The sequence below is a fragment of the Haemaphysalis longicornis genome, unplaced genomic scaffold (assembly GCF_048455015.1).
Source record: "Haemaphysalis longicornis isolate Haplotype H1 unplaced genomic scaffold, Haemaphysalis longicornis Haplotype H1 scaffold_12, whole genome shotgun sequence".
Lineage (NCBI taxonomy): Eukaryota > Metazoa > Arthropoda > Arachnida > Ixodida > Ixodidae > Haemaphysalis > Haemaphysalis longicornis.
The window spans coordinates 65,070,668-65,096,979 of record NW_027526225.1 but is presented as its reverse complement, the minus strand read 5'-3'; the positions used below and the strand labels follow the sequence as shown (position 1 = coordinate 65,096,979).

General features: G+C 48.3%; 1 protein-coding gene across 6 annotated transcripts in view; it reads left to right on the top strand.

Moving 5' to 3' along the window:
* The window catches only part of Dnc (phosphodiesterase dunce), a gene marked incomplete in the record, with an annotated part of 568,677 nt that overhangs the window by 443,709 nt on the left and 98,656 nt on the right, over nucleotides 1-26,312 (top strand). For 5 of the 6 annotated variants that reach the window (XM_077693441.1, XM_077693444.1, XM_077693439.1 and 2 more), the window contains 2 exon segments: nucleotides 12,480-12,674; nucleotides 20,251-20,307. In XM_077693441.1, coding sequence (XP_077549567.1) covers nucleotides 12,480-12,674; nucleotides 20,251-20,307 — 252 coding nt within the window. 6 annotated transcript variants of the gene reach the window in all.

Sequence of the window (26,312 nt, the reverse complement as noted above, 5' to 3'; positions counted from 1 at the left end):
CCTGGTTATGGATTTCTTTTTCGATATTCCGTCGAAGGGCTACGCGCCGACGATGTTTATTAGCATTAAGGGGTTAGCCATAAACGCAAACGCTAACCAGCCTGGCCCCGACAGGAAGATCGGAAAGCTGACGGCGCTTAGTTTGCCTTCGTCAAGTGACAGACATCCGTTATTAAAGTGAAAGCCTTGAATGCCTCCCCAAACGCGAAAAGTGAAAGTCTTCGACGCCCGTTCCGACATGGATTTAGGACGCCGACGTCGGAAATTCATGTTATGTGCACTCTCGTGGATTTCCGAACTTGCCGCTGAAAGGTTTCCATGATTGGCTGGCACGGATCGTTTTGTCCGCAGCCTTTCGCATTTCTCCCAAAGTGGACCGCTTTGGCACGCGCGAGAACCCGCTGCAACCGGCTTCGCGAACTCGGCGTCTGTGCTTCAGGCGCGACTGCACGTGATCTGGCGAGTAGAAGAGCACGCGAGAGGCCACGAACGCTGGGCAGAGTGTTCTCGAAAGTCGAGCTGGCTGACGCCGGGCGCTCCTCACAAGGCGCGCGCCCACGTGCGCTCGGTGTTTCTCTCTCGGTGTTTCTGGTAACCCTATAAGCCGAACTGGAAGCTTAAACAGTCTGCTGTTTATGAAAACACATTTCAGTTTGTGTGGGTTTGAATCCGAGTGGCAAGAGCAGCAACAAAGTGTGCTAACTGTACACCGCGCTTGCCCGACGCCCCGCGAGAATAGTACCAAAATTGGCCTGAGGCGTGCCACCTGAAGGACGAACGTGATGGAACGTGAGTAGAACAGGTGCATGACGAGGAGGACTCTGACTTAAGTTCCTACTTCTCTTCTGACTTAACGAGGAGAAGTAGACTTAAGTTCCCCAGGATTTCATTCCCGCTGAAGGTATTTAATGGTTTCTGAGGGCACTCGTTTAGTCGTGGGTAATTCTTCGCAAGTATCGGCCTTCTTCGTCGTCGCACTTTAGGATCTGCTGCTATTGACACAAAATCTACACATACAGACAGATGGACGGACGGACGGACGTCGGTACAATCACCAAAGCTCGGAAGTTGACAAACAGGCCTTGCTGAGCGTTTCTTCTGGCGGGAAACGTCTTTTCAAGCGTTTAAACCCTGCGATTTCCCCGAAGCATCTGCTCCTCGGCGTTGACACAAAGCTATTGACAGAGCATGTGCATTCGACACGTTTATGTCAAGGAAATCGGAGGGATCGCATTTGGCGATATAATGCTTGCAGCTTAAATATGCTTCGTTTTTTGTTACGCGGAGAGTCAGTTTCGGCTACTTGGCTACCTCGCTGTTGCTAGTTCGATCCAAATTAGTTCATTATAGATGCCACACAGTGAGCCACCTGGGAGCCCACTTTTAGTCCGAAAATTCTCCTACCTTCTTCACCTTCTAAACGACCCCGTCGTAATGCACGCATCCAGCGATATTCCGGCTTCTCAAGCAGCAAGTGAGCGGCGCTTTCGGCACTGCCCCTCGGTGACCTTTTACAATGTACCGGCGAAAAGCGTGCTTGCCATCAATCTCGAAGTCAAATGTCAGGTAATCCGTCGAGGCCTATGCTACGTTTATGTTTTATTTTGGCGGGGGCACAACCTGAGCGTACGCGGACGAAGCCTTCTATCTGGCCGAATGCAGCCAAGGCGTACATAAAGTTCCTCAAATTTATTCAGTGACATTGCGTATTCACATTTCGCGCCAATTTAGCCGCACGGTGGGGTGACGACGTCACTCAAAATTTCCCGCCTTCTACCGGCTTAACAAGGCAGTGCGCGTGCTGTCCATACCGATTTGGTTGCCTCGGTTTTTGTGGCGTGAGGCTGCCAATTTGAATGCTGCCCTAGGCCACGACGGTGGTTTCCAGGATGTGCGCGAAAAACGTAAGCGCTCGCGTGTCGACATTTCGGCGGGCGTTGATGAGACGGTTCACTGATAGCCTACGCTTAGCATCCGCGCGCTTAAAGGAGTACTGACACGAAATTTCAAAGCTGAGATAACTATGTAAAACGCTTCCTTTTCATCAGGAGATATCTCCCAGCAAGTTTCAACAGCAACCGTTCAGCGAAACATATTTAAAATCCATTTTAATCTTCGCCCGCACGAGAAAGCCCAGAGCGGGCCGACGTGACATCATCTGCTACGTGCCCCAAACTGCCGACGTCGGGGCTCCCGTGACGAAGCCGACGCGCTGGCTGTGGTTGGCGCGCGCTGCTCGGGCGTGTGTACACGTCATGGTTTTGGGACTGACGTCATGCTGCCCGGGCCTGTGGGGACGGCGAAAACCTCGGCCGGTCTGGGCGCGCGCGTGCGCTCGCTCGCGCGCGCTTCCAGAGAGGCAGCGATACGGCAAAAATGGTGACGTCATGTTATACATGCTGTCATGGCGGCCGCTCGGCGTTTTTCAGTCGAAACCGAAACTGGCACGAATAAACGACGCCGTAAATGAATGTTTACGCTGCGCTCGACCGTCTAATCTGTCATTCTATGATTAGTGGGCTGGTAGGCACGCATAGCAGCGAAAAAAACGTAACATAAAAATTTCGTGTCAGTACTCCTTTAAGACCCTAATTCGAGCAGTTTTGAACATTAGCGATAATAAACTCGTGTTTACCCAGGACGGGCCCGGTAGCAGGCTTTGTAAATCTGATATTTTAATCCAACGAGTCCATAAATCGCGGAATAACGTCAGCTCGCGCGCCTTAGCAGACCGCGGATGGGCTCTTACTCCGCGTTGAACGGGAAGTCTGTCGAAACTAAAGTCCAATTTTGCGTGGGATACAGCGCAAAGTTGCCGCGATGGACTGAGACGTGGGGAGATTAAGTCTCATACCCCATCCTTCCTCACAGCGCAGCGGTTTAGTGAATTCTCACTCATGGAACACATTTGATGCCCCTCTCAAGCCCAATTTCAAGTAATGTCGGAATGTCAAACACGACATCCGCCAGACTACTGGCGCAGGTCAGCTGTAATCTACTGCTGCAACCCGTCGAGTCCTTTGAATATTTACGGAACGCCTGGTACCAGCAGGCTGCTGCAAATCAAAGAGTACTAGTTGTTCCAGACATTAGTGAGGTTTGCTAATAGTACTTGTCAGGATTTATGAGTGATTTTAGCGCAGGTTTCAATGCACGCGATACCGCGTCAACTGCGGGCAAACTCTGCCCGATACGTAAAGATCGCGCAACGCTCAAGTGACGGCACGTGGAATACACCTTGCGATGAAGTGGACCGGTCTCGCCTGTGTTGCGGCCAAGTCCTCAATGACGGCCCGGGTCGAGGTTGCGTGACTTGCTGGCTGCTTGCAGGCGAGAGACAGTTGCCTCTGTGCGGACGACGAAGTGCTAGAGGCCAAACTTAAACCGTCTAATCTATGACGAGGACAGCATAACGACGTTGGAGAACTCTGGGGATCCACAACATGAGAACCCGAACCGTAGCGCCTCTCGAGCGCCATCCACAAAGGCACTGTTCCACTTCCTTCAGCGTCTCCAGCTTCTATAGGCACAAATCCAACCGGCAAACTTTGCAGGCGACACAAGAGGTGCAAACGGAAGTCTGAGAACGCAGGTTTTTTCTACGCCGTGCGCATGCGCTTACCGGCGCGCATGCGCAGAAGAACGCCGCGGTCTCCGTGGTGCGCGGACTCCGTGCTGCGGCCTGAAATCGCTCCGTTTGGGCCGCTTCTCAACGGTTGCTACGGGTCGCTCTTGCTGCGTGCGAATGCGAGAATTGACAGCACGTGAACAGGCACAACACCGCAGGTTTCACCGTGCGGATGAACTGTATTCCTGAAGACGGCTCCACAGCAGCGCTTCCTGTATGCCCGAAGCCTCATCTTTTCGCCGACACTTGCAACGACGCGTAAACATGCGGCGACGGAGGACGCTTCGGCTCCTGCGGAACGTGTAAGCGTTAGTTAACACACTCTTTCGAAGTGCGAGAGATAACTGCGCCGCGGCCGTGGCGAAATCTGGGAAACACGGCGGGCAAAAAAAGCGCGCCTCCCGTCTTCGCCACGTTGCGGGGTCATCGGCTACTTTGTGGTTGCGTCGGACCTCGAAGCACTGTGGAAAGCGTCAATTCCTCTACCGGCGGCCTTTTGTTTTGCATCAACGCACGGGGAGGAGGTCCAGGTTTTACCCGAAGCTCGGCTCTCGGTGACAGGCACCGGGCCGGGCTACGGGACCGCAATTTTCGCGCGTTGCGTCGCTGCAGCCAATCAGCGTTCTTCACGGCTCGGTGGGACATAGTCGCGGATGGTGGGCGATAAGGTAACGGCAATGATCGCCGCTCTCGCTGTTCCTTACCTCACGCAATGTTTCCGAACTGGCGGTCGAGCGGCCGCTCTGGAACGAAAACATATTGACGGTTGGTCGTTCCCGTCGATGGGGGAATCGGAACGTGCTCTGAACGCCGCCTTGGCGAAAGTAAACGGCGATGTGTGTGTGTCGCGGCACGGGGCATCTTGCACGCGCTCGGTCGCAGTTCTGCGTCTAAGTTGGTTGTAAGCAGTGCCGGGTGTTCTTTTGGCCATGGATGTACTCCGGAAAGTTGCCCGCTTGTCGGCGTTAATGTGAGTGGACGACTTGTTGCTCATGTTTCCAAACTTGCGTTTCCGTCGACGCTTGTGAAAGTGCGCAGCGAACGTCAGATGCACCTCCTCTCCGTCTTTTTTTTTTTTTGGCGGGAAGTGGTAGGTTGAACAGTTAAAAGTTTTCGCAATATGTTACGCTTCGAGGGAGGGAGGGAGGGAGGGAGGGAGGGAGGGAGTAACGGAGTGAGTGAGGGGAGGAGGGAGGAAAGGCGGGAAAAACATTTCGAATTTTATTTCCCCCTGCGTTCACAACGCACGCAAAAAGACTTGTACACAAACCGCCCCATTTTTAATACATAATCTCTTTTGTTATAGGCGCCATCGTCCACTCGGAGCAATAGATCGCACGCGAATCTATAGAGGTCTATTGTGAACCACATCCAGCGAAGACGCCGCGATGGCCTTTGTGTCTGTAGTCGATCTGGTTCGTCCGTTCAATCTCCGAGCGATAAGGCGATTGCCCATGACGAATCTTTGAAGGCACCTGAACCACTCCGGCGCTCTCATTTCTCTGTCTTCCTCACTCAATCAAGTTTGCTTTACGTGTGGATTCTGTGTTCAATATTAAGACCCCCTCCGCCCCCCCCCCTCCGCCCCCCCCTCGCCCCCCCTGCTGACCGTGACGTCATTGACATTTGAAATCAGTAGCGCGGTTTGGCACGGCAAGCCGACTTTGGACGACTTCAAGTCTTGGTGATTTCTAATGAAGCCATCCGCACGCGCGGCACGCAAACGGATGTGCTGCACCTCAGAAAAGACGGATGAGAAGAGGCAGAGAGACAAATTGCTTCCCTGGCGCGAGTGGAAAAGTGCATTCTACGGCGTACTTTCGCGCGGCCCCCGCCAAAACCGCTGTGCCGCACGGCCCTCGGGTTGTTCTGACGGTTATCGACAAATGTTCTTGGGCTAGTTGAGACCATTGTGCAGGCTTCGTTTGTACGGACTCTTTTAAACGTGCTGCAGGACGACAATACAGTCGAACCTCGTTATAGCGAACACTGATATAGCGAATTATCGGATATAGCGAACTAAATACGAAGTTTGTTTCTTTGGTCACGCTTAATTTCAATCACACCTGTTCTTTTTATAACGAAACCGAAACCTCGAAAGCCACGCGATATCGGCTATAACGAAGAAATATTTGGTTCCCGCGATGCTCAAAACTCGAAAGCTAGCCTATTAAAAGCAACATATTAAAAGAGTGAGACAAAACAGCCGCTTCTTTAGTAGCTTAAGGCCCTTTACTGCGTGGACACTGTGAAAAACTTCATTCCGCTCAGACTGTGAAAAGCCACCAGGCGAAGGCCACGTCCTCCTTCAAGTAAATAAGAACGCATGCCTGTTTTGGTGAACGAACTTTGTTCTGTTGTAATTTCACGTTCTCACGTCCCGGTCTGTTTAGTTTGAAATGCCACAAGGAGACAGATAAGGACTAGCTCGTTTATAGTGGGTGCGAAGCCTAGAACAATGCGTTTTTATGTAGGATTGTTGCGCGAGCCAGACTGCCGATTTATTAGAGCCGATCTTTACCTCTACTGTTAAAACGAATATCGGATATAACTAACTAACTTGCTGTCCCGATACTACTTCTTTGTAACGAGGTTCGACTGTATGTTTTTATATTAAACTCCTTCCACCCGCTAAGGCAACCCTATCACCCCTTACCCTTCTCTCGCTCAATCAACAAGCTGCGCTTTTCGATGACAGTTCGTGTAGTAGCTGTTCACATTTCCCCCTGGCTCGGTGGCAAAATCGTACGGTTACTGAGCGCGAAATAAAGAGATCGATTCACCGCCAAGGCGGATATATTTTCGCGATGAAGGCGAGAAACGAAGCTTGTGGTCTTCTTTCTGCACGAAGCCCGTAAATTACCAAATGATAACTGCCAGTTCGAGTAATTTGTGGCACCCCGAACTTTGCACGGACCACATAACCTTGAAGTGTGGCATCCATTCCATCACTACATCCCTCTTTGCTTCTGTTATTCCCCACCAAGGTATTCATGCCCTACTAAGTGCGCCCATCTACAAATAACATAAATGTATACCGATGGGTGGTTTATGAGATAAATTTATACCATTGTACTTCTTCTTTATGATCGATGCGCGTAATGGCTTATAATATACGTAGAAGCGTTCCTTTTTCGCGAGTTTCAAGTAACCGTCTTGACACAATGGAAGCCCGGTTCCACGCACTCGTATGTCCACAGACCTTATCCGAGCTTTTCGGTCGACCAACCGGTCTATGGGGAAATGCATTAGTTTTCTGACAGGACGCCATCGGTCCAGTCTTTCGGTTTATTAAAGCCATTCTCTCGTTCTCTCAGCACTGAAAGTCGGGCGAGTTAGTAGACAATATCGGTAAAATTTCAGCGCTAATACGAACTGAGCAGTGTTGGAGCGTTTGTGTTGTGTTTCTTCTACTCTTTATAATCTGTTCGCGCGCTATAATTATTCCTAGAAATGAAAAGGCACCCATGTGGGCGACATTTTGGTGCAAATAAGAGATTCCCTGGTATTCGAAACTGACCCTCTCTTTCATGAGATCGCACGGCGCATGCGCTATACCATCTTCGCCTCACATAAGTTAGCTGGATGAGAACGAAAATTGCGCTGTGATCTTTGATCAAAACGAGCATGTCCGGTGGGATTTCTAGTTACAAAAGTCAGAGCACAATACACTGCCTCGTGACAAATTTCATAGTCTCCCTCACCGCTTATAACGTCCGGAGGAGCACAAATTCGTTAAATAATACCTGAAACCTTTTAAAATAAGGCGGTCCTGTCTCTTATCATTCAGTTCTCGAAACTGCTGTCCTTCCAAAGTGTTTGGTATCCAAGTGGCGTAAATTCTTGCTGACTTGCGTACTCTTCATTGCAATGTATCTCTCTTTTCATCTCTCCTCGTAATATATCGGGCCCTTTCACTCAAGGAGGCAAGATATCATAACGCGCTGCAAGCGTCTTCACGAAAAGAAAGGGAAAGGGAGAAGGGGTAGCGCAGGTGTTTTTAACTCAGCCTATAGTTTACTTATTATGAAGCTAAAGAGCACATTTGAATACGCTCCTGACAAATAACAGACTCGGCATGCACTTTGCTATCCCTGCTAGGATGACGCAATATATTCAGCGTGTTTACATTTTTAAACATTGAGAAGGGTTTACGCGCCAATAATACAACTGCGCTATGAGGAAATCGGTAGCGGAATTAATCTAGAGCACCCGATGACCCTTAACATGCGGCGAAATCTCGATACGCGGGCGTTTTCGGTTTTCTGCACCATCGGAACAACAGCCGCCGCACCCAAACTCGAATCCGTGTCCTTGGGGCTCAGCAGCGCAACGCCTTAGCCACAGACCCGCCGCGGCTGGTTCCACCTAAGTGACCTAACTCATGCTCCAGCTTCTTGACGGATCGGCAGTGCCGTATATATTTCGAACTGAAGGTTGACCATAATAGAGGTTACGGGTTCGATTCCAGGCCGCGGCGGCCGCTTTTCTGATGAAGGCGAAAAGCAAAAACGCACGTGTGTACGAGATTTCGGCGAACGTGAAAGATCCCCAGGAGGTGTAAATTAATCCGGAGCCCTCCACTACGGCGCGCCTCATCTCCTGCTTTGCGCCGGCGCGTTAAAACCTACAATCAATCAATCAATCAATCAATCAATCAATCAATCAATCAATCAATCAATCAACCGCCCACAATAGTACGTTTTTTATCCAACTACGTCACCGTTAGTAACTCGCCGGCAGGAGCTGTACGCGGTGTGTAATTCCCACAAGTAACTCCCACAAGTCCTGCTTAAGTTGATCCTACGACCTTGGCGATCCTTAATAAGGATCGCGATATTGGCATCGGCAGGCCACGGCCCTCTTCTTCGTTCTTGGCGCCTAATCACAGAACGCCGCTCGCGTTCTCAGCCTCGTCTGCCGTCTCTACGTCGTCGATCGGAATGTATCGAGCGCAGCGCCAAGCTCAATAGGGGGAGAGCGTCGAGGTATGCCGCGAATGTGCCGGGATAGTACTAGTAGCACTGGCCTGTTGGCGGAAGACGGAGACGTCTCCGTGGCTTCAGTAATGCCGCCATGGCGGATTCCCGTACCAGGCGTGACCTTGCACGGATGCCGGGGCAACCGCTACCGCGCTTACTGCTGCCAGAGCACGTACAGAAACGAGAGCCCAGTGATGACGTCACAGCGGCGAGTGATCTGGATCCGCGAGCTCCTTACGCACCAGCGGCGTTTATTCCGCCGATGCGGCGTCAATGGCGACGCGCCCCGCGGAGACAGTTGGCGCCAGGCGAAGGCGAGGAATTCCTGCTGTCACTTCGCCAGCGGTGTTATATACCTTGGCCTCCTTGTGAAGGATCTGCGTGATCCGCTGTGACGTCAAGTGGGATCAAAGCGTCACTGGAAGGTTCTTATCTTCTTCCTTATCGGCGTGAACCGTGGGTACTAGGGCCGTTGGAAGTTGTCGTCTGCTACGTAGCCTATGCCGCGTATCTCGCCAGACGACAAGATATTTGGCATCGTTTGTCTGTCGTCTGCTACGAAGACTTATCGCAGCGGCGTTAGCGGTTCAGGCGGATACTGTGACGAATCCGGCGGACCCCGGTTGAACCGAAGTTCGGAAATCTGGAGTTAAGTCGCTGATGAGAAATATATTTTATGTAGGTGTCTAGAACTCCAGAGGTTTAACTCATCCGGTAACTGCACCAAAAAAATATTAAATGGGACCTTTTCTGATCCCGGCCGCGTCGGCTGTTTTTCTGATGGTGACGAGAAATGAAAACACCCGACTGACTAGATTTTTGTGCAGGTCACAGATCCACATGTAGTCTAAATGAACCTGTAGCCCTCCGCTACGGCCTTCCTTGTAGCCCAAGTGAGTATTCGGCGCGTAAAACACCACACTTCGAAATTTGGAAGTTTTGGAAATTATGGTGCCTCGAAGGCCACTTTCAAAACTGCAGTTCGACCGCGTGAATCCCCCCCACACACATTGAAAACATTAAAAACCAAGCGATATTACAACATTTTAGTGACAGATGCACGGTCAGAATGGCATGGGAAGAACGGTGGACGGACATAGAATACGAATAAGAGGTCATACAATCCGCCCTAGAAGACTTTAAGCGTGCCTGTTTTTGCGTAGACGTGTGCGTATTTCTTGGTGTGACTGGTTCTTTTTACTTTCTTTCCTGAATAATCTCCAATCGAATTCGCGTTTTAAAAACGCGTTCTTCCGGCCACTTAAAGGGGCCATGAAGACAAAATACAAGGTTGGTTCATCAAAAAGACTGCTTTGTCCTGCTTAAACCGACACAAACTCCATTGCAAACTTCCAAAAATAATTAAAAAAAAACATGTGAAGCAGTGCCGTCTGCCATCAATTTTCCTGCAACCTTTCTAAACGTCACAAAATCTTTGTGATATCGGCGACCGCCTATTTAAGACCGCCAGGAAACACTACAGAGCGATTGTAGTGAAGCCTCTGAAGTTGCGTCTCAATTGTACACTTGCATGCGAATGTGCAGTTAAAACACTGACAAAAATGTTTTAATGCTGGCCCATATGACGTCACGCCTGCCCTTGATATGTTACTGCAGCGCGTGATTCAAAAGTTTCCGAATGTTTCTTGTGTTTTTTTTTTTTTGTTGTTGTTAAAGAGCGTATTTCGTGGCTGGATTGCAGCTACGGGAGTTACCAAAGGCCATAGTTGCATTTTGCTTTCATGGCCTGTTCAAAGTGCACCGCCTATTGATTGATTGGTTTAACGCGCCGACGCTACACAGGTGATGAGGCGCGCCTATAGTGGAGGGCTCCGGATTAGTTTCGACCACCTGCAGGGGATCTTTAACGGGCGCCGAAATTTTGAACACACGGGCGTTATCACTTTTCGCCTCCATCAGAAAACCGGCCGCCGCGGCCGGGAGTCGAACCCGCGTCCTTGGGCTCAGCAGCACAACGCCTTAGCCACTGACCCAGCTTAACTGGGCGTGTTATAAGGACTGCCGAAATGCGGTTGAGGAAAGCCATCATTCGTGAAGTGCTCCCCGAAAACGTTTCGATATAAGTTTCGAAGAATAAACGTAGCGCACGAGGGAATCGATTGACGCGAGGTGACTCTTCTCGTACAAGGGTGAAGGCACGATATATTGCTTGAAACTGAGGTGTTGGATCGCGCCTGCCGAAATTTTTGGGTGTACCAGAATGCTAGACCTGTCATTGCTTTAGCGGTAGAGAAGCCAGGCGTCGGGTATTGCCCCCTTTCCGTGGGTTTGTGCGTATATGTATGAGCATTTGGCGCATGAAAACTTGGAAACTTGGAAGACTCGATCAGGTACCACCATAGAAGGTTGACGGCACTTCTCGTTTATTGGAGTACTGCAGCACCTGTCTACACCGTATCGTCCTGAGTTTGTTTTGTTTATATAAATACATATGCACGGTAAACTCATCTCCCTGCTTTGTGGAGCAGTAGTAATGATTCTTTTAAAATTGAACGCAAAAAGATAAGACGCTGGACGCACGAACAGACAGTACTACCTCTGACTCGTGACTGTGTTCATTTTGCAGAAAACATAGAGCTATGAAAAAAACACCCCATTATCCAAACCTAAAGCTCCTTTAATAATTTGCATGTATATTTCTTGCACCCAATTTTGAACGAATTGCGCGCCAACTCGCCCAACAGCGAGATTTAGTAGCAACAGTAAGATTTCTTAATTCCAAGTTAGATGGGCATGTTGCATTATTGGTCGCTTTTATTGCCCTGCTTTATTTCCATGAAATTCGCCTTCGTTTTAGGGGCGAAGCCCCTTAGGGGCTGGGGCTGTTGGCGTCTCCTGTCGTCGTCGTAATCGTCGTCTCATGTAGCTGCGGTACTAAAACACCGGAAAACTCTTTTACGCCTCGCGCTAGAGGCTTCGCGCTTCAAAGACAAGAGACCTTACAGCAAAGCTGCATACTTGTACCCGTCAACGGTTTCGTCTCCGTTGGCAAAAACGACAAGGCGCCAAGAATACACTTATACACTGCATGCTTCGCCCCTCCGGAGGTTTCATGTAAGTGGAGGTAGCCCGGGAATTTTTTCGTTCTTGTTCACTTTATATGCCGTTGATATTGCATTTTTATTTTCTTTGTTCGGCGCGATTTTTTCCTTCACTTCTGCGGAAAGGATGTCAACGATGGTGGGACACTTGAATTAGTTTGCAATTTACCAAGCGATCGCAGTTTTTTTTTTTTTGTTACAATTTTTGCTTCCTCCGCGCCGCCATTTGTTGAGCCTTGAATGCCACTTCTGCAGAACCGTCCCTCAGACAAGCGAGGGTGATTGCGTTATGGCTTGTGTTTCAGAGGTTGGTTTCTATGAGGAGACATTCATTGCTGATATAGAACCTAAAAATGTTGACATATCTTCAAAATCAGTAAACCTTCTTTGTTATTGTTCTTACTGTTATCTGACTGTTTACTTACACTATATATATATATAGGGAGCAATAAAACTTTGAAGATGGTAGAGAACACAAGAAAAGAAAGCTTCGAACAAGGTAGCAACCGCGATTGTTGCCAACGTTTCAGCAAAGCGACTTGACGAAGCAAAGAGCAAAGAGACCTGATGACGAAGGCAAGTCTCTTTGCTGAAACGTTGGCAACAATCGTGGTTTCTACCTTGTTCGAAGTTTTCTTATATACATGGGTGCTATCAGGCTAAAAGGCTTGTTTAAAGGCTAAAAAGCTCTTTAACGAACATTTGTGTATGTATGTATAGTTAGCGTAGTACGAGTCTGCCGCCAGTTTGGCGCGCTGTCTTCCACCTTGGCTCACCTCAGTTCCTTGCCTCTTTTCCCACGTGCAGTTTCGACCTGGAAGATGGGCCTGGTGGCGCCGGTGGAGGCCGAGCCCTGCTCGAGGCCTCGAGCCCTTCGTCGGCCGGCCTGGTGCTTTCAAACTTCCCGCCCCAGCGCCGGGAGTCCTTCCTCTACCGCTCCGACTCCGAGTTCGAGATGTCGCCCAAGTCCGTCTCCCGGCACTCCTCCATCGGCAGCGAAGCGTAAGCTCCTTTTTTTTTTCTTCCGAGTTTTTTCCTTCTTTAAACACTGTCCCTGCATCACGCGCATTCATCACGCGCATGATTAGGGAGGAATGTGGGCGTCGTGACGTCGACAAGCTACAGCAGTCGCGGGTATTTACGTACCCGTTTTGCGAGCAAACGTTCGACCACGCGCGGATTACTCGTATTGAGCAAGGGTACTGCTTTGCGGAAAGCGAGGAAGCGAGGGGGATGCACTGCGTTCGTAAGTCGCAAGCGCTGAAACGTAGGGAAGTGCTTGGCCGTAGTAGATTGTTTCGTCCGCACGAAAGTAGGCTAAGGAGTGGCCACAGAGCCGGAAGGACCGGAAGTAATTCGTTGCAGCGGCTGCGGTTTACAAATGCGGAGAGAGGAGGCAGTCGAACACGCGTCGTTTGTAAACTAATTCAGTATATAACCAACCCAAGCGTTGTACTACGTTATTGTCGATCTCTTTAAAGTAAAATGGGTGGGCAGTTACAACATCGAAGCTACATCACACGCAGCAGAGAGTGGCTAACTACTCTAATGCATTATTAAGACAGAATAATAAAACGTGGAGGGAACAAGTCGTTGGTTCGAACGGAGAAGGGCTTGCAAAATGGCATTCAACGAATCACGTGAGTGAGGACAGTGCACTCGCTCGCTGTAAAAATAAAAACGTCAGTGTTCGTTTTCATAAAATGTCATTCGTTCCGTCAAGCTGAATAGAATACGAATAGTCAAGAGCTGGGAAATTCGTTCCCATGACGGCCGAACAAGTAAACAGCGAAAGAGAAATGGCAATCAAACCTGGATATAACGGCATCACTCAGGTTAACGAAGTTCTCGGTGTAACGAGCTTTCTTTCTCCTCGTAATCTTAGTGCTACGATGGCGTCAAAACCTCGACATCAGACAGTCATAGGTTAGCCAAGGCGTCTGCACTAAGAACTCGCTCAGACGAAACTGGTTGCACGAATGGTTCGGACTAGAGCTTTTTTTGCCCATTCGACTAGTGACATTTATGTTGTGAGTTTTGCCTATAGTTAAAGCCCGATTCAGCGAAGTCACCGGGAACCGCGAATTATTTCGTTAAATCGAGAACTTCGTAAAATCAGGGCCGTCATTTTACAAGCAGTAAATTCAATACATCGATGTCTAAAGGGGGGCGCATTCAAGCAGCTAGCATTACAGCGTAATTGCGGGGGCCGCGGCACTCGGCGGCCGATATATTTTGCAACGCGCCTTAAGTCCGCTGTTAAAGTAATAACGATGAAACGCTAGGTGTTCTGGGGGACACGAATTTATTTCCTGGCGAAAAATAAATAAATAAAATTTGTATTTCGCCTGAGTGGGGTTCGTTAGCATTGGGCGGACATACTTTTCGTAGAACACAAGCGCGTTCAACGCGTTATTGGTTTCTACGTGAGCAAAGCACCTGAGCAAGTCACTAGGGTCCATCACCTGCCTTTAATGGGGCGCAGGAGCTTCAGCTGTTTTAGCTGTATCACTGATTGAAAACTAGCACTGATGAGTTCATCTCGTAGAGCTCCACAAAAACGAAACTATACGCCTCGTTTTCTTTTTTTTGACGTGGAGCAATAATTTTCGTGGCCTTCTCACAAAAAAACTTTCGAATTTTCTCCTTTTTTAAAATGTGTTATTTCTCGAAGTACTTCGCTAAATCGGGAATTGTGCTGAATATATTTCGTTAGCTCGAGTTCGTCAAAGGGTTGAGCCGTACGGGCACCTGCGCGGGAATCCGAATTTCTTCGCTAGATCGGGAAATTCGTTAGATCGGGTTTTGTTAGATCAAACTTTGACTGTGTTTCGTCTTTCGGGCACTTTTTTTTTCCTTCATCGTAGGTAAGGATATACGGGGTGTTGTAATACGTTAATGAACGTCTAGTAGAAACCACTCGCTCAGTCAAATCTCCAACTTAGTGCGAACCTCGCATTTTATGAAATATCTTATTTACATCTAAGTACTGCATTTTACTCAATTACTTCGAAATCAAATCAAAACAATTGTCTCCTATTCAACCTACATACGCCGATGGTGGTGTTTGACACGTCGCGAAACAGCGGCACAGAAATCAAATACTTCGCCAATTGAATACAACGGCGAACTAGCATATTAACTTCTATTGTAGGTCTATTAACTTCTATTGTAGGTCTATTGTAGAGCCTTGTCGGTCTTCATTCGGGCCAGTAAGCTGGGTACCGTATGGGTGAATGCCGACGTCCCTCCAATTCATAATCTTCGTTTCGCCATGAAAAATGTTGAACAGAGTGGAAACTTTACGTCTCTCGCCTAACACCGAGACTCGGGGGCTGTTGTCTCAAGGCAAGTGCTAACACGTTGCAACTGCTGTGTCGAGCGTGAAATCGAAATTTAAATTCTTGCACGCTGCATAGACTCTTCATCAGACGACCGTTGCTCTATCGACTGATATCACTGCACCCGCTCGACGCCGGGCACAGTGCCAGTCACGATGGGGAGGATAAGAGTCAGTGTTGCACCGCATCGCCGGGCATGGCGCCATGCCTCGCTGAACGCAGTTTCAAAAATAACGCGCCCAGCCATCCCTGGCCCATCCCTCGCCTGCGTCGCCGCTCGGGTTTCAAACTGCGTTCACAGGCGGCGCTCCGTGTCTAGGAGTGAGGCGTAGTTGGGAGTGCTCGAGTGCGGAGCTCGAGGCAGAGATGGCGCCACTTACGAAGCAAAGCGCCGCAAGGGAAAGTTTTGAGTTCCTGTTTTTTGGCACCTTGGTGGTGATCGATTAGTTTTCTCGTAGGGTTCTCAAGAACATTGTTTTTTGTCGTTTTTGTGGCAAAGTGCGTTCGCGCACAGTAGCAATTTTTTTCCTAATCACGTAGTTGCAAAATTTCAAAATTATTTTCCACCTTTTCAGTCAATTCGAGCTAACAACTAGGACATGCGCCGTACAGCGCGTACAACGTACAGACCTAGGTAAAGGTATAACGAGGTGCCTCGAGATACCGGCAATGGTGCAAGGCGAACACAACTATCAAAACTAAGATGCGCTTGTAGTGGTTGTATATATGAGGGATGAATTACCCCCTCAGCGGGCGAAAACGACAAGAACAAAAAGGGTGCACAGACGGTCCCTTGGGTGTACCTTTCCCGGTATTCAATGATTGCCCAGTCGCCGATTAAGTCACGTCGAGGTCCCGATATAAAACGTGTTTACTAAGCACCGAATTAAGAGAAACTGGAGCCATCAATTTTAAGAATGTCCTTTCCAGACACTGTAAGTCTTCGAAAATTAAAACGGTGAAAGTGCGGCTGGAAACAATACCGCATATTCGCGCGTATAACCCGCCCCTACCTATAATCCGCACCCCCACTTTCAGCACGCCGGAGAAAACAAAGTCCTCGCGTATTGCCTGCACATTTGATACAGTAGAGGCTGCACCAAAGCTACAGCTCAAGTGACACATCGCATACTATGTAGAAAAGAAACAGCGTGTATTTAGCAAGTAGAATGCACTGTCTGCAAGGCGAAAGGCACAATTCACTAAGAAAATTCAGTTGTTAGAGTGCGTTCGTCGTTGTTTTTTCTTCCTTGTCCTTGTATGTTTTGCGCAATCGCTGCCATAGAAAGCTCCGTCAGGGTTACTGCGCAGGAGCTTCACGGCACAACGCGCATTGCCGTGAAGCTGCACCTAAGAAAAAAAAACCCGCGTATCATTCGCACCCCTACTTTGCCACTGAAATTATCGCTTTTTTGTGCGGCTTATACGCACTAAAATACGGGAATGGATTCTTCCTGCCTGAATAGGTTTTTCTCACGTATCGCCGGTAGCTCCGCACTTCATAACGTGCCGGTGCCCGCCCCCAAACGCCTGCCGCATTGCGCTTCGTCGCACAACACTCCAGCTGAAGGAGAAGTATGATTTAAAGGCGAGCGTGTTCAGAGTTCCCCCGCCCCATAGCGTTCATCACTAACTCCGTCGTGCATGCCCGCGTTCTTACTGCGTCCCCTCACGTCCGCTTGTTAAACTTCAACGTGCTTATTACAACGCCAGCGGGCTGTCATGGGAAATAACGAATGCGCGTGGTCGTAAGAAGATACTACTCTTAACGTCGCCGGTTGTTTCCAGAGTGAAAGAAAAAAAAAAAAAGAAGCCGAACAAAAATAGGAGCCGCAGTTCCGAGATTTTAAATTAGCGGTCGCTCGTTCTGGAGGGATCATTTACAATTTTACGTAAACACCCACGTCATTGTGACCTTCGCCTTGCGGTAATGTTTCGAATCCCTCGCGGAAGCAATTAGCTCTCGAGATCGGACACAAAATCTCGACTCTGCACTGGCCATGTTTTATAACCAAGGCGGTAGAAAGTTGCAGTGTTTTATCCTTTTTTTGTTTTGTTCTAGTTCCCTGCCGTTTTCTCAGCGGATATCCGCTGAATAAAATTAGTGCGCACAAGCCGTAGTGCGTGACGGCAATGGCGCACAACGACGTTGTTTCCCATGACATTGTCTGTTCGACCTTCGAAAGTTTCCGTTGTGGCTCTAGCGGTTGAGTTTGTATTAAAGGACAGCGTTAGAATTTCCGGGATTTTGTGAGGCTTCTCCGAAAAGGTACATGACTTCAAAAAAAAAAAACACGTTTTTTTTTCTTTCTTGTCGACAGGTTTGCACAGTTCGAAAGTCTAGGATTGAAGGAAGAAGACAAAACAGGCACTTTCGTGTGACCGAATTTTTTTTCTCTCCTTTTCTCTTTTGCCCTGGCCTAGTTATCTTCACATGGTACAGTATTATTTTTAGGTATTATGAAACTTGGGTTTTTGCACTTCTTACATACTCTTCCTCATGTGTTGGCCTTCCAAAAGTTGACTTCGTTATCGGGAAGTGCTCTTGTATTGCCGGCTGTCACACAACACAACGCTCAGTTGATAAAAAACAAAGGGTCTCCAGATCGGCGTAACCAAACAGCGCGGCCAAAAGCTGTCGGCAAAACGCGAGGCTCGGAACATGTCGGGAAAATTCGAAAGGGCGGTCGATTTTTTTTTTTTTAAGTGTAAGGGCCTTTATATTACGATTACGATAACGTCGCCATAACGAAGTTGCATCGGGACATAAAATTAGTTCGTTATACCCGATATTCATAGGTCAAAATCGGCTATAAGAAAACGACAATTTGGCTCGCGCAAAAATAATTGTTACAAAAAGACATTTCTTAGGGTTCGAACCCGCTATAAACAAGGTACCCCTTGCCTGTCTCCTTGTTGTATTTGAAGTTCAATGAACCGAAATATTAGTATGGGAAATTACAACAGAACAAAGTTCACTTGAGAAAAAAGGCCTGCGTCTTTATTCATATGTGATCTTCATCTGGTGACTACTCACAGCACTAAGCAGGCGGGAGTTTTCCACAGTGTCCACGAACAAAAGGGCCTTTATACTTGTGTAGTTTCGGTTGCCGCAGAGTTTTTGTAAGTAGTTTCGCAGCCTCGTGGTCAAAGATTTCTTCGTTATATCCGATATCGTGCGCGGCTTTCACGGTTTCGGTTTCGTTATAAAAGAATAAGTGTCATTGAAATAAAGCGTGACCAACCAAAATTAGTATTTAGTTCGGTATAGCCGATAATTCGCTATATCAATGTTTGTTATAACAAGGTTCAACTGTACCTTTTTTTGTTCCTAAAAATGTTTCTCAGCAATGCATTTTTTTGAGGCAGATAAGCCGACTTTACAGAAAATCAAAACTTTGACATTTACGTTCTGGAAATCTGTCTTTCCACGTTTAGCGTTTCAGTGAAGCCTACTTATAAGAAAAAAATTAGCTTTGTTTTTGCGCGTTTTGCGACCAAGTGCACTCAGCAAGTCTAAAATCGGCAGCAAAAAAAGTGAACTCAGCGACGTAACTCCGCGACTTAACTAAGCGAAAAGTGATGCCCAGGAATTCTCACATCATGAAAGAAAGATTAGATGGCCCTGTAGCTTTTTCTATGAATGCTCCTACCTACCTGCCTCTTTTCTCAAGGCCGTCATATCAGAGATTGTGACTACCAGTTCATTCGCCTTATCTTTAGCGAGTGTCTAATACAAAATATCACCTCGCAAACACTTCCGCCTTGCGTTGTCTTAACTTGAATGTCTGAGCATCCGTTTTACGGCACGCCTTTCTAAGAAACGACACTAGCCGCTGGTTTGCCACTATTACGCCTCATGCGTTCCCATTCCTCGCGCAGCTTTTCGCAATCCACGAAAGCGCACCATCGGCCGCTTTATAATTTGCTTTCGAACCACCCACAACTACCTCCTGCATGCAAAATTAGCTGTCATGATGAAACGAAACCTTCTGCTGCAGCAACATTTCTCTCTTTTTTTGTGTTCAAACACGCGGAAGAGGCGCACTTTCTGCCACAGCAAACAGCACGTCTTATCGCGATCGTCCCTTCGTTTTATTGCACATTTCCCGTATCTGTGCTCGCTTGTCGCTCAACCTTTTTCTGGCCCTCCCGCATTTTACCTCACCATATGCATAATCGATATATGCGCTTCCTGCAACCACCTTTTATTTCGCTGCCTAGCTTTTCCGAAAGATAGCGGCTGGGATTTAAAATTTTATACCTAGTGGCATCTTACATTTGGCCGCGGAGTAATGCGGACTCTCTGTGTCTGGAAGCACGTCTCCTAGGAGATGTTCCTGCCTGTCACGGCAGCCGATTCGCCGCTTCCGCATCCGTGCATCCCCTGCTAACGCGAGCATTGAAACGCGGGAACGTGTAATTAAATGCGTGGGCACGTTCTCGTCGACGTCGAGGCTGCCAGCGCGTGCTACTGTCTGCATTCCCAGTGTTCAAGGACAATCGCGTCTGATTTCGCGCTAATACGGACGCGCACGCTACCGGTTGGCACGTGCGCTGATTGTCGCGTCGCACGGATCCCTCCTGGCGGGGAATCCATAGCTCCACTGGCCGTGTTTCGGGGGAGGTTCTAAAAACCTGATTAGAGGACCCGTCTCAGGAAAAAAAAATAACTTGCTAGCTATGGAGGCATGCTATACAGTTTTCGAATGAAACGAAAGAGGCAAATTTATATGTAGACAGCCCAATTTCTTTTGGGGAGCTAAGGGTAAGTTCATCTGAACGCCGGACGCAAGCAGCTTAAGCTTGCATAAGTGGAACGCAACTTCCTGCGTAATGTGCAAGTGTCAGTATGCCACAATTGAAGCGATTCATGTATGTGAAGCTGGCGTTCACGAAATAGTTGTCTACGCACACAAAAAGAAATTCTTTGTAGCACGTATGCTCGTTAGACGTTGTACGCCTCGGGGTGCCCTTGGGATTGTGCATGCAAATGTGTCGTCGCATGCCACGTGATTTTTATTGTATGGCTTGGTTGCGGGCGCGGTTCCTCTTTCTCTGTCCTTACACCGGCACTTTCTTGTTCTTCCCTCTCTCTCTCTCTCTCTCTCTCTCTCTCTCTCACCCTCTCTTCCACCACCTTCCTCTGTGTATCCGTCGCCCGTGGTTGTCTCCTCCTGCTCCTGTCCTCTCCCTCCTCTCTCTTCCCGTTTCCCTTCCCGCTTGGCTCGTTGCAGGACAAGCGCGAGCGCGGTGGCGCCTCAGACTAGCGCGTTCGCTGGCTCCCTCCAAAGGTGGGTACTGCGCATGCGCTGCCCTAACCACTCTCTCTTCTGCATGCGAGCACTGCGATGTGCGCACTGTGGGCACCGAGTTAGGCGACAGAGTTCGTGTCGCCCAGTTTCGCATATGGCTCGGAGGAAATCGGTACGTCGGGCCTTGGAAAACGATGTTCAATACTTTTCAGACCGAGGCACTTTAACCCCGGCAGATGGCGCCGCTTGGACCGCACGCGCCGAATTCTGCCTCTTTCCGCGCATTCCTGCACGGCTTTTGTTGAAGGCTTTCGCTGAGGGCTTTCGCTGGGTGTACATAGGTATGTCGCTTACGTTTTGCGCCAGGCGGCACGGTATGGGCGAGTTGAACTGCGGAGGCGTTACTAGCATGTTTGCTGTGCGCCACCACATCGATGCGGATTAGGAGCCAGTCATCATCATCATCAAGCGCTAAACGGCGCTCCTGAAGAACCTCTGCGAATTGATGGGATACTTGGTATGAGGTTATTTCGCGGATTGCAAATAGCTGTGGAAAAGTCACGGTTGTCTGTCTGTCTGTCTGTCTGTCTAATCTAATCTAATCTAATCTAATCTAAAGTAGCGTTATCTTCTAAAACCCGCCGTCATCACAAACATTGGCGGATCCAGAGATGCGGGGAAAGGGGAGGGGGGAGGGTTCGGATGTCGTGATCCCCCCCTTAGTTTCGGAATTTATACCCCCCAGATGACCACTCAGGTCGTAGAAGAAGTCTAGTTGGTTATTTTTTTCTATTTCATGTATTTTTTTGTTTTCCAAAATTTCGGTGCCTATTCTCCTGGTCCTCTTCCTTATCCCCACCACCACCATCATCACAAACAACAACAACACCGATAGAAGCTGACCCCCCTCCCCCTTCCCTCGAAAAAAAACCCAGATCCGCCCTTGATCGCCAATGAACCTACTACATGTCGGTGCCTTCGAGGCTTGCACAAGCTGAATCAGCCTGGCGGACCAGATGAAGGCGAGGAGCAACACGACGCTTCGTCACGCAGTTGTGCGGAATTTAAGATATCCGAGCGGCGTTATAGGGATATTTAGTTTTCCTCTGGAGAAAAGGAATGGAAGTGAAATGGAGATTTCGATTGAGCCTTTCCCCAAACGAAGGAACCAAAACTGCAGCGCCCGCAGGCAGGTCAACCTTCGCGAACTGCGCACGCGCTGTTTAGCTCGCATTCACACTCGGCCGCAGTTGTTGACTCATCTTTGTCTACTTAAGTGGTATGCGCTCAAGTACGCGTACTGACGCGATTCTTTGGGCCCTAGCACTCAGTAGTCAAGCCTCTCACAAGTACCCAAGCGCTGGAAAACTCCTGGGGTCGATGAAGATGCTCCATACCCCGAAGTTTCTGTTTAAATAAGGGGTCCGAATTTGACTTTTCGCTGTATGACGTGTTCGGTGGTAGCGCACATTATTGGAGATCCTTTCGACTTTTCACGCGTTTTTTTTTTTGTTTTGTTTGTTTTGTTTTTCGTTTGCCTAACTTCATGTTTGCGCTACAGCTCCTATAGTTATGGACACCGACTGAGCGTCTCGGGGCAAAGATGCGTTTACTCAAACGGGCTGCCATAATTCCCGATGCTTTGTGTTTGCCAGGTGAGCTGAAAAACGAGTCCTCAGGGCAGAAAACAATCTTTAGCGGAATCTCTGAAGCCTCTTTGGTGTGCCTGGAATAAACCTGGTGCTCCAGCAGCTCGCAAGCGCAGGAGTTTGGTCGAAATAGTTCGAAGGATTTGCGTTTATTCGAGCCTGTATGACACAGCGTGCAGTTTGCTTAAGGTCGTACTAGATCCACCAATACGTGAGCTCAGTACGCGGGTTATTTATTTATTTATTTATTTATTTAGTTAGTTAGTTAGTTAGTTATTTGCATGGTTCATTTATGAATTGTTTCATCCAGCGATTGACTGATAGGGCGACTAATTATTGAATGAATGAATGAATGAATTATTGATTGATTGATTGATTGATTGATTGATTGATTGATTGATTGATTGATTGATTGATTGATTGATTGATTGATTGATTGATTGATTGATTGATTGATTGATTGATTGATTGATTGATTGATTGATTGATTGATTGATTGATTGATTGATTGATTGATTGATTGTATTCGCAGCAGTTTACGAGAACCATTACCGCTGCTCCTAAAGATGGTATGTAAAGAACGGCCTAATTTTAGTGATTCTGTTTAAAGCAACCGAAAGTGGTAGACTTATACCGAGGCCTCTTGCCTGCACATAGGCCGTTTTAAAACTTTTTTCCGTCATAACTTTCCTCTATGGGCGGACTCTCTAATTTGCCTAATTTTGTCACTGCAATTAAGTTTAGAGTCAGCAATTTACTCTGCCCGCCTAGCTACTATCGAGATTGGCTTTGCTCTTCCCATAGCCGAACTGCAGCCGGATCGCGTTGAGTTCCTATCGGGGAATTTTAAGTGCTCTAATTTCGCCGAAAAGAATGAAGCGCGCGCAAGTTCGCACAAGATGAAAAGAAAGCACTCGTACAAGATTAGATGAGCGCGATGGGATGCGCGGTTGGGTGAACAGCGGAATGGAGTCCGCGCTGCAAATTTACCCCGTGAACGGAATTTCCTCGAAGTGGACTTCGCTTTGTCGCAAATTGGGTTTGTCCTACTCCCGATTCCACCTCCTGGATCCTCTTAGCGTTTTCTTTTCTTCTAGCGCTTTGCTCTAGTGTTGGTTATCCCCTTCGTTTCACAAATTGCGTTAGAAAACATAAATGAACGAAAACAATTGGCCTTTCCTTATCTGTCTTCCCGCCTGACGTCCTCGGTAACGATGGGCCCACTTTAGCCTTGAGGGCGCTGTGTAAGGTAAAAAAAGGTAGCCTATCGTAGGGAGCCCCCGCTGCCATCAACACAGCCCCCTCGCTAGCTGCAATGACGAGCTTGTTTGGTTCGCTGCGTTAACCATGCCTATCTGGTCTTGGCCGAAATATTATTCTTCACTCGTAGCTGGCAAGGCGTACGTACCGTGGCGTTGTGGAGCTTAGTTCTCGCTTGGGAGCACCCGTCGGTCGCAGCGTCCCGCGCCGAGATGGCGAATTTCTCGAGGGCAAAAAGCTGAGAAAAATAAGTGCTTTTCGAGTCATTCCATTTCACTTGGTCCATCCCGGACAAAAGCGGTCTTTTCGGTGGCGCGCACGGTAAAAGCGGCCTGCTGCTCTTTCTTTTTCTTTCAGAGATTGTGTGCCCGGCTTTGCTAGACACGTGTCCGTTTTTCTTGCTTTGATATTATTTTTTGTTCTACCTTCCTTCCTCTATTCCTTGTCTTTCTTCTGCGTTCGTTTCTCTCTCTCTCTCTCTTTCTCTCGCTCTCTCTCTCGCTCTCTCTCTCTCTCTCTATTGATGGTCTATTTTTGCTATTCCTCTCCATCCCTTGTTTTGTTTCTTAGACTTTACTGACTTCTTGCTTGTTTGCTTTGTTTTGATTTCTTTATTTTCCTTACTTCCAGTTTGTTTATTTCGAAGCTGTTCTGTTCTTGTCAGCTAGTGGCGCGGAGAGCGGCCACCTTTTCGTACTAATTACTATAAGCCGGCTGCGAAAGAGCGAAAGTATACTTTGTTGTTTCCTCCGCTAAGTCTTTGATTTGTGTGCTTGTCCGAGCGTGCGTGAAAGAGAGAGAATAGAGAGAGAAGGAGAGAGATATATATAGAGAGAAGGGGAGAGAGAGGACAGAGAGATAAGGGGAGGGGGCATAGAGAGAAGTGGAGAAAGAGGGGAGAGAGGAAAGGAGAGATATATATATAGAGAGAAGGGGGAGAGAGGACAGAGAGAGAGAGGTATAGAGAGAGAGAAGGGGGAGAGAGGACAGAGAGAGAGAGAGATTTACGCGACTTTAAACGAAGAGCACTCAAGTGAAACTTAAATACAACATTACTGGCCCTTGAAGCAGACTGCATGGCGAGTGTTGTTGCATTCAAAAGCAGGCCTCCATCTTTTAAAGAAAGTACACGGTTATGCGGCTTGTCGGTGGAGCAGAATGACATCGCGGTGGAGCATGTTCCGCGTTAAAAAAAAAAAAGGTCGCCATCCCGCCCTGCTAGAGTGGATGTCCAGCGAAGCTGTTGTAAGCCCATACAAATGCTGATGGGGGAGCGCATGAAACGTTTCTTGTCGTCGCGGCAGGCTTATCGCTTGCGCTCGGCTTCTCTTGCGGCAAATGCTGTGCCCTGCCTAGCCTAACGCATGCGCTCGGCTTCTTGGGCAAGATCAGCTCGATTTAGTGACACTAGTCTTGTCTAGCCTTCAAAGATCATCTGCGAACATAATCTCTACGAGGAACATACGGTGGGGGGTCCCATTGTTCGCAGGCGCCTTATCATCGATAATGCGATTTCCATGCTTGTTTTGTGGCTTTTTTTTTTCGTTACACTAATACTGAGCTCATGTTGTATGCGTGATTAGCCTGCTGCATGCGGTCGGCGTCTTAGGCGAGAACTGCTGAGTCCTGCCTGGGTTTCTCGTTTACGACGCGAAATTTTCCGACCAACTAGAGGGTATAACAGCTTCGCCGTGAAAACAGGCAACGAGAATGCATCTTTTTTGTGCTGGTCTCCCATGCAGCGCGCTCAGGCAGCAAATAGAAAAAAAAAGCGTGTAACGAAAAAAATTACCCCACCTTCCCGCGAGGGGAACCCTGTGGAGATGCGACGCATCTTGGGAGTTCACTTGGTGTTCCCGTTGGGTTGATTCTCTAATTGCGTGAAACGTGTGAGGAACGCGTATGATGTATTATGTATTTAACACGCGGCGTAACGTTAACGATGACGGCCTTGTGGTCGCTGAAGTGTACAAGTAGCGGATGTTGAAGTAACGGGACCACCGTGCAATTTGCAGCGAAGATCAAGTCTATGCACGTGCCCGAAATCGGAACGCCGGTGCTGGAACGACCGCAGCTATGACGCAACGTGGCGTGGCTATGACGCAACACAATCCAACACAATCCACTTTAATCCAATCCAATCCAACTCCAAGCCAAGCCAAGCCAACCCAATTGAATCCAATCCAATGCCCCTCGCGAGAGAGTGTTCGCTATCGGAGAGGAAAGGGGTTGAGCGGCGTAGAGCGACGCCCGCGCGGCGAGGAGAATGGGGGAGGGGTGTGGACGGACAACAACAACGCCGTATGGAGGGACAAGGCGAGTGAATGAGATGCAGTCGCATCTAAAATCAAAGACAGGAAGGAAGGAAAGGGGGTACGAACAGGGAAATGTTTAGAGCAGCGCAAAGGGCAAGTTGCGTCGTGCGTAGGAGCGACAGTTTTCGCATCTCTCCGCTCCCAAGTTGGCGCATTCGCTGATCTCAAGGTAATTATATCTTGAACGCTTCTTATATAACAAAGGCGCTAAAAACGCACCCGTGAGGTATTACCATAAGTATTGAAGAATGAAACTTTCCAAGTTTTACAAGGTCATTACCGACGCGGGAAACTGTATTAGTCAAGTGCAGTTCCCAAATAAGTTCACGGGAATTTTTAATGAAGTTACAATGCCGCAACGAATTAAGGAAATGAGATCCAGTAAAGTGTCCCTTGTGGACGGTACCTTCTTGGTCCTAGTGCTATCACGAATGACTCAGTCCAATTCAGGGAAACCAATCAGGAACACTTGAAACAAAGGAACGAGGTAACCGCTCATTTAATGTCCTAGGTCGAGCTCGCTAGAAACCGTTTCCGCGAAAGGCCAGGGGGTAGCCTCCTAGTTTTAAAGACGATAGTCATTCTTGATAGACCAGATTTTAGGGGAAATCCTCAAGGTGGAGTAAGTTTCTGTGAAGGAAAGTATGACATCCACCTGAATGCAGCCGTACGGCTACAAAGGAAAGCTATACAGCTTTCTCAGAAACTTCGCATCCAGGACGAATTTTTCTTCAACTGCGAAGTTTTTGAAAAAGCTGTATAGCTTTCCTTTGTAGCCGTACGGATGCATTCAGGTGAATGTCAAGCTTTCTTTCACAGA